This window comes from Pleurodeles waltl, chromosome 10, assembly GCF_031143425.1.
Source record: "Pleurodeles waltl isolate 20211129_DDA chromosome 10, aPleWal1.hap1.20221129, whole genome shotgun sequence".
NCBI lineage: Eukaryota > Metazoa > Chordata > Amphibia > Caudata > Salamandridae > Pleurodeles > Pleurodeles waltl.
Genome location: NC_090449.1, coordinates 146635126 through 146647695, shown reverse-complemented (window position 1 = coordinate 146647695; position 12570 = coordinate 146635126). Strand labels below are relative to the sequence as shown.

The window sequence follows — 12570 nt, the reverse complement described above, 5'->3', positions numbered from 1 at the left end:
ATGTAAAGTTGGTGGTGGGTGGGACGGGTACATCCATTGCAACCACAATTCATTAATAACTCCCCTGTGGTTTGTCTTGTTTCAAACTTAGATGAGCTCTGAACTTTTCATCGTAATGTAACCAAGCAAACCCTCCAAAATCACTATGTTTCTTTCTGATAATGCTGATGTACTCTACTATGGAAATCGATCGTTCTGGGATTTTTTCACAGTAGACATTTGTGTAAATCGACCACGCCAATGTCCATGTGTCAATTGTGGTCGGGATCCTGGGTCATCGAGCAAGTTCCCATGCTATTTCTTTTGACCCTTCTGTCGACTGCAGCTCCCTGTGAAGTAGTTTGTATACATCTGCAAATTCCCCTTTCTACATTTTGTCTTTTGTGGCTGCAAAAATTAGTGCCCACAACGGAACCCCCATGTAAGGCGACTTTGTAAGCCACCCTGACTTATTCTTACCATCACCTTCTGTAGTTTGCACCTCACCATCTTTTGTACTTTTCTCCTTGATCAACTTCTTTGTTGTCCTTTGTCATACTATTTCCCTCCTCACTGCTTTTAGATTTACCTGCGGTCTCTTCTTCAGTGTACCTACACCTTTTTCATCTGTAGCCGTACCTACTCTATCAGCTAAAGACACACTTATATGTTTGTTCAAAAACTCCCAACAACTTCACACCAACCTCATCTGGGCTCAGTCTTTTCTGTCTTGCCGAATGTCTTCTCCCCCACTTCATCATCTCTCCACCTGTTTACACACACTGTAATGCCACCTCCTGGTTTCCTTTCTTTTGTAACACAATACGTCATCTCTCTGAGACACATTAGTAACTCTCCCCCCCCCCCTCAACTACCTCCTCCACCACCCCTCCTACACCCAACACCCACACTAAAATCTTTATGCATCTTATTCTCTTCTTGCCTGGGTGGAATCTCCCCCCTCCTCTAACTCATCTTCCTCTTCTTCTTAGTCCAGCTCGATGATCGCATCCATACTGACTTTTCCCCTCTCAATCTTGCATTTAAATTTTTTGTTTTGGGGGCGAGCATGCCAAGATAGCAGCTGCTACCCCGCTCGCCCCCTCCCTTTTAGATCCTGTGAATCCAACCTAAGCATATGACAAAACCCTATGCCTTTGTCAGGGCTTCCCGACCTTCATCGACCTGAACCTTTTGATCTGCCATACAGCTAACCCTTCCTGCGCCTCCGCCCCTAGTCCCCACTTAAAGCTTGCAGCCTTGGCAAAAAGTTTTTACCTTAAACTTCCTTCACAACTAAAGAACTCACTATAGTCCTACCTACCAGGACCACAGCACACTAATGCTAGGTCAATAACTACCTCCTGGCGCCTGGACTGCACCCACCTGGCTGAGGCACCCTGGGGGCAGACATGCTCCAGCTTCACAGCCAGCTGAGCAAGCTGGATGCACTTGAATTGACAATGTAATGGACATGGGCACTGAAGTTCAAAATTCTGAGTTCAGTCTAACTTTATACTAATAGGTTGCCATATCATTCATATATGCACAGCTCCATCTGTCCTGCCTTGGACTGTCGTATCAGCTCTTTTCGTCCAGTTGAATCAAATGAAGCCTACAACTCTTAAAATCGACTGGTTTGTAAAATGAAAGTTTAGGACTGGAACATACCATGATGTTGGGTGTACTTCAGAAAAATGTGCTACCCAGTGATGCCTCCGATTTGTGGTAGAGCAGTGTACTTTCTAATTGTGGTGTTGCTATATATGGCGTAGATACTGCCCACACTGGCGCTGATGTCTATTTGATTATTGCATACCGCCTTATTCTTTTAGTGTGGGCACTTAATGAGTGAAATTGTAAACCAAGGGATGTGGGAGAGAGTGAGAGAGAGACAGACAGAAGAAATGTCGACATTTCCCTGCTGTGTTAACCTGTTCTCCCAAACCAGATAACATTGCACTAATGGATATTTTATGAAATACTATTTCGGTTTCTACTTCTAACCCCAAGCATTTAAAGCCGCAGTGCCAACCCGCTTTTCAGATCACATCAACAATGTTTACAAAACACATTTCCATGCTGGATTCAACATGTACTTCATTATTTGTAAAACACCACTGTCCAGCTAGTTCCTGCACTGCCCCACTAGCTAAGGTGATTTTAACAAGCTGGTTTTTACCATGCTCCCCATAGCACCACTGTGAAACAAATTACCATGTGTTGACACCGTTTGTAAGATGCACATTGCCAAAGTAGTTTTCAAACCCCATGTCTGCGCCCATTATGTAAAGAACACGTTGCGTTCCAAGTTCAGCATAGCTGCATGTGACATTTCTGACATTCTTAACTCAGTTGTTGCGAGTGTGGCCTGATTCAAACCCAACTTGACCAAACTTGCAGGGTAAGACAAAGGGGTTTGAAAATGAGGAGCAGCGCGTTACAGTCCACGATTGGCCCAACTTATTGATAGAGAAAGGTGTGATGTGCCTATGGAACTGTTTGTGGGATCTTTCTAACAAGGCAGCAGGCGGTATAAATGCGCGCTCCATGCTCTCCTGCATGATTGCCTTTATGTGAAATCACACCTAGTGTATCACTCTTCCAGGTTTAATCACCCGCGTCACAGGTAAGGCAGCTGATTCTCACAATCTCGTATTCCTGTCTGGATTGTGTAAAAGGGCTACGCGGAGAACATTCCACAATAGCTCCCAAAACCAGGAAGACAGCAAGCACTGGAATATTTTAGAATGTTTGTTGTCGGTGACTGAGATGCAGGACTGCTTGAAGACAACTGTTTGACATGTAGTGAGGTGTTTGGGGTTCTCATTTTTACAGAATACGGAAGTGGTTTGCTACTCAGATCGTCACAGAAAAGAGATAGAGATGCTGCTCAGCACACCTTCAAGTCCTGAGGTTGGCCAGGGCTTATTGGTTCTAAATAAGTGGACAGGGTTGATTTTTTTTTTTTTTTGATTTTTTTTTTGGTAGATAGAAACCCAAAAGTGAGGTTTTGATTGTCTGAAATTCTAAATTTAATAATAAATCACATCTGGTCCTCCTCGACACGTTTTCTCTAGTGGTACTTGTTGACACTGCCAGAATCTGAGTGTCCTTTTACATTTCTTCATCAGTGACCATTTAAAGCGACGGAGAAGGCTTTTTTGTAGCTCATACACTTCAAAAGCTTTTTCTTGATGAGTCCCAAAAATACGCCCACATTATAAGGCGTTATGTTGAAAAAGGAGTCTAATTTGTAGTCCTTTTGTGTAAAACGTGGTGTTAATAATGTAGGACTTTCCCTTCTCAAAAGGGAGAACAGAACCCTGTGTGTGTTTAAACTCGATCACTCAAATTCTCTTCAGAAGCAAACATGCTTCACTCTTGTTGCACCATATTAAAACAACGAAAGCGAAAATATGTAACTTTATCAGATCTAATTAAACAACAAAAACATGACAAAACATCAGATTTCTCCATTTCATTGCCCATAATACAACCACTCCTTCTGATATGAATGCACTAGTAGGGAATTTACTATGCCAGAATTCCATTGAAGCAAAACATCTATGAAGTAGCTCTACAAGAACGGTCCTTTAGCAATAATGAGAAACAGATTAGTATGTCTTGTAAAAATGTATTATATTTATCCTTGGAGAACTCTTTCTACCATCTCTGAGGTGCCCAGGCTCTACAGGGGTTAATCGCGTGCTCCCATTTTTTTTTATATTCGGAAAAACTCCTCAGCTTACAAGGTCATAATCGATTTTGTAGGAGAAGCCATGACTGCAGCCGCCTCACTTCAGTGTCTGGGTCTCTACCATCCAACTACAGCAATGAAGGAAAACTTCACTCCTGGGGAGGCTGTCTTCACCCTCCATCTTGTGCCATGCTTAACTAGGGACATCAAAAATAGATGCCACTGGTCCCAGTACTCATGGCACACATAGGTTCATACTACTGTGCCTGTGCTATACATTGCACACACACACACTCATCATTCATACCCGATGTGAGAGAGGCTCGCACAACAGCAGAACTTTACATGAAGAGGGGTTGGTAGACTGCACTCTGGCTCAGCACAAAAGGTCTGGTCACAGTAAAGAGCCTCAAAATGTGGTACTCTTCCACCAACACCGTACTTTGCCACCATGTATCACTTTGTGTCTTACCCTGGACTTGGACAGTAGTCCCGTTCTGGTTTAGTGGGTTATGCTAATTGCATTCCTTCTGTTACAGAAGAGATTCTGGACTGTGCATTACTCGGGGCAGGCCTAGGCCTCTGTGGGGTAGCTTGATGCTAGTGCCAAACAAAGTGAGTATATCAGTTCCCCATAAAGCCGGGCACTGAGTGATGGGTACATTTCTGTCCCAGCACCCATTCAATATGATCTTCTGCTATCCACCATCTTCATCTAAGTAGAAAAGACATCCTGCTGGTCAGCTGTTAAGTAATGGAAAGATTAGGCGTGAATGTGTATTGCAGAGGAGTCTGGGGCTCATGTGAGAGCCAGCATACAGCTTTGGCTGCTTTACTTTTCAGCTTTCTGTGGTTCCCTGTACGGGTCACTAGGACGTGATATCCCCAAATAATTTGGAAGGAGAAGATTTAGGACGAAGTGTGACTAATGTAATTCACTGGTGTAGTGATGTAGGGAACTGATGAATCAATCAATGAATCCAATAACAAACTACTTTTTAAGGCCCTATTCCTGATTAAAAGGAGATATTATGTTTTTCTGCTTGATTAGAACATAAACTGGCTTTTTACAAAGTTAACTGTTGTTGTCTTTTTATCTAGAATTTTGAAGTGGAAGCTGATGACCTGGTCACTTTGTCTGAATTGGGGCGAGGAGCCTATGGTGTGGTGGAGAAAGTGCGGCATGCTCAAAGCGGGACCATCATGGCTGTCAAGGTATGTTAGTACATTGGTCAAGCAGTAACACCTTCCAGTCAGTGAGAACGTTTCTATGGCCATTAACTTCATGTAAGTGTCCTGACTGCTGACGCCACAGTCCGTGTTATTGAATAGTCGTTTTAGAGGGAAAACTAAACATAGGAGTAAAATCCAAACCGTGAGATATTTCGCTGCAAAACATGTCCATAGGCATGTAAAATAGGTTCTGCTGTCTTTATCACTCCGTGGATCTAATACAATGAAAATGCCTTCCATGTGCATAATAGATTATGCTCTGAATAGTAGCAACTAATCATTTCTGAGTAGGAGAATCTTAATTGTCAGTCTTATAATGACAAGAAAGAAGTAAAGTGTCCTGTAGATGGCTTTCTAATCTCTCACCTACACGACTCAAGAACATTGCATATCAGACTGTAATAGAGAGTTGACATTTTAGGATAGGATGGTTTGATAGATGTGTACTGTAACTTAGATACTATAAATATCCCTTTCCCATCTTTAATGTGGTTGACTCAGAGCATAAAAACGAAGAACCTTTTTCAATCCAAATTATGCATATTATCAGGCTTTTGGATGGATATTCAAGCCCCCAAATCCTTGGTGGATCACTCCAACTGGTCTTGAAGTAAAAAAGGGAAGCTGCTTTAAAGAGTCTTAGTTTTACTTTCTTCTTGAATGCAGCCAGATTTGGTTGGTTCCTAAAGCTTGCCTGTAGTTCATCAGAGATGGTGCCATCACTGATTGACATACTTCCATATGACTTGTGATTGAATGTGACCTTACAGATCTTGTTTGCTTTGCTGGATCTCAGGGTTGGGTAGCATATATAATTTTGGAAAAAGAGCCTCAGGAGGCCTGCTTTATAAAGAGTCTGCTCCGACTTACTTTTGTAGTACTCTTGGCTTAAACTTCCACCCCAGGAGCACAAATGGCTCATAGCCGGAATTGAGGTGTACAACAGGAGACTATACGAGTAAATCAGACCTACTCATAGACATCTTTGTGAATCGGGGCTTTGTGTTTTCAGTTGCTGTCTAACTTTGTCTTGAAAACATTGCAGAGAGTTTTTTACTTTTTTCTTCTTAGAGTGCCTTAATGGATTCTTTAGGGCATCTACTGAACTGTTTTAAAATGTATTGCTTTGGACCCGGAGAAGAGTCACTGACAGATATGGTTTCACAGAAAAGGTGGGACTGACAGCATTTTGGAAAATAGCAGCTTGGTGAAATATGAGTAGAAGTCAGTAAAATTAGATTCTAAACTTGAATGTGCGGATTAGTGTTGTGAGGTTTATCTCCGATTCCACTTCTAACCACGGTTTGATATACCTCACCCCTCCCTATTTGAGTTCTGTTAAACTCATCTAAATTTGTATGTTTGTATGCGCTCATGCTTGAACACAAAGCATATAAGTGAATGATTTGTGGCATAGCAGTTAAGATGTTAAAGTACTAAAATTTTATTTATCACCCTTGGAATATCAGCCGTGTTTACTTCTAATTGCCTTCACACTGTGCATGGACGTGCCCCTTTCTGTCAATACAGTGAAGACATCCAGGCCTGCTGGTTTGACTATCTGCCAGGAATGTCCACAGCCTTAGTGGAGAAAACCAGTTCTGTTCAGTACCCACATTCTTGTAAACTATGATAAATATGAGCTGCTGTGCATAGGGTCCTTCAGTTTGCTTTCAGTCTCACTTTGTGGATTTTTCAATTTTCAGAGAATCCGGGCAACAGTAAACACAGAGGAACAGAAGAGGCTGGTTATGGACTTGGACATTTCCATGAGGACTGTTGACTGTTTCTACACAGTAACCTTTTATGGGGCACTATTCAGAGAGGTAACTATCATGGAAAATTGGAGGGCGGCTATTCGGGCCTGTTTACAAAATGTGGCTCTGAATAGTAGAAAAAACACCATTCTTATGCACCACCACCCAACATTGCCCAAAAAGAACAATTGCAACCACCATCTGATGTAACCCATTCCCACCAGGCTTTCTAGTTGCTTACTTTGGCTCTACTTTTGTTCCAAATAATCTTTCAAGTATCTCAAGTTTACATTCAAAATGGTATTGTAGAATAGAAAGTAGAAAGTGTATTCCAGTAATTATGATTGGTTTTAGATAGATTGTAGGTAATGCTTGGAAATGAAAATCAAGTGGGCTGATGCACCTCTTGCAGTGAGACTCACAACTGGGCTGCTATAGAAAGTAACAGTTGAAATAAAAAAAATATTGAAATTGAGTTGAAAAAACAGCCATTTGTTTCTACGTTTTCATCGGTAACGTTTTTGAACTATGACAGATTTTTTAAAGCAATATACTGTTGCATCCTCTGGGTCCTTCTGGCTGCAGGGATTTATAGGGCTTGTAGGTTCACCAAGAACCTGAGGTACCAAGATCCAGTAACTGAGCTGCACCTTGCAATGGTTTTTCATTATGTACCGAGTACACAGCAGTTCATTTGGTAAAATATAAAGAGTGATGAATAGGTATCAAGGAAACCTATATATTTCTGAAATGGGCCCATATATGGAGGTTAGAAGCAGTTGTTATTTGCACATCTCTGAATTTGTGGGTCCCCATATAGCATGTGAATTAGAGGGCATTTCTAAAAAATGACGACTATCTTGCACACTGTCTTACAATTGGAAGGCACAAATGCATAGAAAAACAATTAGTAATAACACGTGTTCTGGTATTCTGTGTTGCCCCAACTCCCCTGATAAAAATGGTACCCCACTTGTGTGGGTAGCCTTAGTGCCTGTGGCAGGAAACAGCCAAAAACCCAACATGGACACATCACATTTTTCCACTGAAAACTGGCTCATTTATTGCAGTGTGCCTAGCTGTGGATTTTGAGCCATATCTCAGCCTGCAACTTTCAGTTTTGGACACTCAGTCATTTGTGATGCTGTACTGTTGATGAAACAACACCAGCACATATTTAAGTGTATTGCACATATTTTGCAGAGCTTGTGTTGTTATTAAATTGTTGTGCTACATGTAATCATTGCCTTTATACATTTTGTTAAAATTGAGAACTTTCTCTTCTGCTGTGCGCATTGGGTCCATAAAGTCTGTGAATGCCCACCACCCCATCATCAGCAGATGGCATCTTGAAGTAAACCCTTAGCCATTAACCTTTTTAGGCATTGAATAGACCCCTTATAGGAATTTGTGATGTACTGCGATTCGCTGATATCTCCCTGGCCTGCTCACTGCAAATTTCCAATGAACGCCAGTCTGTTGTGTGCCTGTGTCCCTTGCCCTTCTTCTTCAGACTCCCAAAGGTCATTGCAGCTCACTGGCTTGTGACATTTAATTAGTCTCAACACTACTGGATGCATCTTCGGAAGGGCAGATATAGGCTAGTGCTGGGAATGCAAGGAGTTCTTGCAGGAATGTAGTGAATGCAGTTTTGCTATTGTTGTAGCAAATTCATCTAGCAAGATATCTTGACGTTTCAAAAACCTGTCACCCAATATGTGCCATTCTGATGGACCTGGAGATTCCCACCTTTAGACTAAGCCTAGGCAACAGACTGGATCCGGAAGTATTTTCAGCATTGCATCGACCCATTTTCACCCGACAAGTGGTGGCTGGAGCCACATGTAGGCCCCATCCAATCTCACTGATGTCAGTTCCTTTCTTTCTTTGCCTTCACACATGCATCCGGAGCTAACTCCTACTTACTTTTGTCAGTTGATAGGTTTTTGTCTCTGAAAAAAATCTTTTTCCAGTGTTTAGGGGAACATGTCCCCTCCTAAAACCACATAGTTTAAACCTTGTGGGGACCAATGCAAGCAGGGTTCTGTGACAGAACACCACAAGGTGTTTCCACTGTTTGGTTTCAGACCACAAACTCCAAGTTGTGTGAGGAGTATATGCCTTGATGCATCTTAAGTCAATGTGCAATTATGTGGCCAAGCTGTATGTTGCTGAATCCCATAAACTCTGCTAGAACTCATGGTTGCAGATCAGTTTCTCACTCTCAGGACTGCTTTAGAGACAGGTGTTCACAGTCCAAGCCTTTGGGTAAGTTGATGTGAGAAGGCAGTACAAGACTCATCCAAGTTTACCACTTTACCTCTGAGAAGTTACGAGGACATCAAGGTACCCCTCTATCCTGATCCTGGTCACCTTCCAAAGTGCTGATCATGCAGCTGGTCGTGATGCACCGCAAATATCCAGGTCAGTGGGTGACGTTGCAACAGATTGAGGCTTTCAAGTAGGCGATGTTGCGTGTCTTTGGCGCCCTGCAGGCTCACTTTGAAATGCCTCTGGCCCATAGGTCCATGAGGCCTCCTACTGGGTTATCGCTGGTACACCTGTCTTCTGCACACCTGTACCTCTTGAAACCATTTGCTCCCAGTTCACTCTCATTCAGACAAACAGCATATCTAGCACTTCTACAACTTTTTAAATCAGATTAAGGGCAAATCGAGCCAGCCTTTGGTGAAGAAGGAGGGATGAATTTCCCTCAGAATATGGTGATGACAATTCTTAATTGGAGCTACAAGAGACCAGTGGATTGTACATTACTCCTTACATGGGGCTGAGTTCTTCCACTTGTCCTTCAACAGAATAGACTGCCTCATTTGCTGTGGTCATCAGATGAGCAGCTGAAGTCCTGAACTTACAGTTGTCTATTGAGGTGAAAACTAATGTCCTCACTGAAGTTTTGCATCCTGGGTAGACCTTGCTCAAGCATTTACTGCTACTCAACTAAGGCCTGATTGACACTCTCATGGGAACCTGAGCTAACCCTTCTTCCTGTACACCTGTAAATAGACAGGTAGTACAGTGCCACAGACCTACCCTGGGTGACCCTCCTTTTTTCATACATCACCCTAGTCCTGAGAGCCTGGTGGTTTGGGATTCCAGTAGCATGATTAAGCCAGACCTTTTCCCGGTCACCTTCCCAGAAAGAAATCAAAGAGAACTGTTATTTGAGAACTACATGATGTCATCAGCTAGCATTCCCCTTGGATCAGTCAACTTCAGCTGCTTGCTGGTTAGGTATTCCCAGGCTTTATGGGGCATGGTGGCAGAGGTCTTGCCAGCAGTCCCAGAGGAATTTCGCGCCAACCAAATGCAGACCACTCAGATTGGCCGGAACGTGGCCACATGCGCCAAACGGTCTGTCCTAGATATGACTGACTTTTTGGGTAGAGAAGGACTAGCCTGGTGCTCCAGCTCCACACGTTTATGAGATCCACAGACTTCTCAGGGGAAGTCCAGGAGGTGACTCATGGTTATAAATTTTGACAGATCCTGCCCATTTGGTGAGAAGGCATATTCGGAACTAGAGATTTTTAAACAGAGCAGAGCCACACCACACTTACTTGGTCTCTCCACACTGTCATTGCAGTGTCTGCAACAGTTATGCCCTTTTTGAGGCATCGCCAGGGGTTCTGTATCTAGGTAATGCCAAGTCCCACCTTCTGAATAATAGACACCCCAGTTTTGCAAGGTCAAGGTAGGTGACCCAGCACACAGCATTGAGACCCACGGGTACAGCACACCTCCCAGCCCCCTCCTCCGTTAGCAGCAGCTAGCTTCCAACCCGCTTTAATTTGCTCTTAGTGGCACACAACCACCCTCTGAGAGGCAGGATCAGTACATTTCTGCCCGGGTGGCAGACCACAACATCTGACTGATGGGTCCTGCAGATAGTTTAGTGGTCTTCATTCTGCCATTTATTTTTGACCTGCTGCATCCAAGCGACTTTCGGAGGCGCACTTATCTATTTTACTAAAGAAAGCGTAGACTCTTTTGGCAAAAGGAGCCATTGAGAGAGTCCCGGCCTCGGAAATAGGAACTAAATGTTACTCCTGCTGTTTTCTGCTGCCGCAGAAGAATCAAGCTCTCCGTCCTATTTTAGATCTCCAACCTATCAGTTTCTTCTTGCGGAAGGACCTATTCAAAATGCCCACGCTGACCAATGTTCTGCCTGCCCTGGATCCCCAAGACTGGATAGTAGCACAGGACTTTAAATTGATTATTTCCATTTGCCCATCCTTATGGCCCACAGGCACTACCTGCAGTTCAAGGTGGGAACATTCAGTTTGCTGAGCTCCCCTTTGCCTTACCGGTGACCCTCAGGTGTTTGGGATCAGAAGGCTCTGGTGATATGTCTCCACATAAAGTTGTTGGAGTTGCAGCCCATTCACTTGGCATTGAAATCCTTCCTGCTGGCCATGTAGGGGGGAGGTTGTATAAGTCCTAGACAATACAACCACCATGCGATTCTTCAACATGGAGGGTGCAGTTAGGTCCTTGGCTCTGTGTTAGGTATCCCTGCACCTCTGAAACTGGCTGACTCATCAGGGCAGTTCCCTGATCATTCACCACGTGGCGGGATCTTTGAACAGCAGGTTGGATTAACTGAGCCAGTGATGTCTAGTGGATCATGAATGGCAGTTACTTCGGGAAGTGGTGCAGGGTGTCTTCCAACAATGGAGAGAACCCTGGCTCGATCTCTTTGCCACTGCCAAGAATAAGCAATGTCCATACTTTTGCGTGCTGCAGTTTCCTTGAAGCCTCTCTCTTGGAGACACCTTCTGCCTGGAGTTGAGGATGGGACTCCTGTATGCCTTTGTGCTGCTATCTCTCCTACCCAGAGCTCTGAAGAAGATCAGGAACAACCTAGCCCAAGTCATCTTAGTGGCTCTGGACAGACCAGGAGAGTATGGTACCCAGAACTACAAGACTTGAACATCTGTCCTCTATCTGGTTGCCGATTTGGTATGATCTTTTGTCACAACAGCCAGCCATGGTCTGACTCGGAGACTGCACAGTCTACAGCTCCATTTGTGGAGATAGTGCTGTGGCAGATGACTGTATTCAATTTTGCTCTAATAGTAATGGATGTCAACCTTGTGGGCAGGCATTCCTCTACAAAGTCTGTTTTCGCCAGACACTGGGACACGCTTGTGGCTTGACGTGGCACCAGTAATGCGGACCTTTTGCAGGCTAAGCTGTTGGAGTTATTGTTGTTTATTTTGTCTTTGGCCCTGAATTTCAGTGTGCACTTGTTTGAAAAACAAATTCGGATTATTATTTGGAATGAGTGACTTTTCACCCCAAGAATTAATCACAGCCTTTGTCAGAGTAAACCTTCACAGTCCTAAATTACCTTGAACTCCGACCTGTGGTAGCTATGGCACAGAACAGACAGGCTTAAGTTAGGCGAGTGCGTAAAGTATTTATACAGTACCAAAACCGTAATGAAGCCAAAATGTAAAATAATACAAATTCCAAACCAAATTCGAAAGAGAGCCTGATTTAATAAATAAAATGACAAAAATACAATAAGGGAACTAGAGATATGAAAATTGAAAGTTTTAAGTAGAAATAATGCCAACAAGCACAAACCATCAATAATGATCAATAGCTGTGTTTGAACCGGACCTAGGCATAATTTAGCGCTGACCATAATAGAGCGGGGTTGTATTCACCAACCAAGAGTGTCATTGTCAAGGGAGTTGTCCTTCTGAGTTAGCCTTTTAAGTCCAAATTCACTAGAACAGTGAGTATCTAAAACCCCATGGACCTCCGGGGAGGCATTTAAAAAAATTGAAAGGGCGTTGGTCAGGCAAGGCCGGACTGGCCGTACCAGGCATCAGCTAGTGTACCTGGGAGGCTGGAAGAGTGGGGGGACATTTT

At 43.4% G+C, this 12570-nt stretch overlaps 1 protein-coding gene across 4 annotated transcripts in view; it reads left to right on the top strand.

Annotated features, from left to right (window-relative positions):
* The window catches only part of MAP2K3 (mitogen-activated protein kinase kinase 3), a 285373-nt gene that overhangs the window by 203856 nt on the left and 68947 nt on the right, over positions 1-12570 (top strand). For all 4 annotated transcript variants that reach the window (XM_069210033.1, XM_069210035.1, XM_069210036.1 and 1 more), the window contains 2 exons: positions 4781-4894; positions 6619-6738. In XM_069210033.1, the coding sequence (XP_069066134.1) occupies positions 4781-4894; positions 6619-6738 (234 nt within the window). The remainder of the gene's footprint in view (positions 1-4780; positions 4895-6618; positions 6739-12570) is intronic.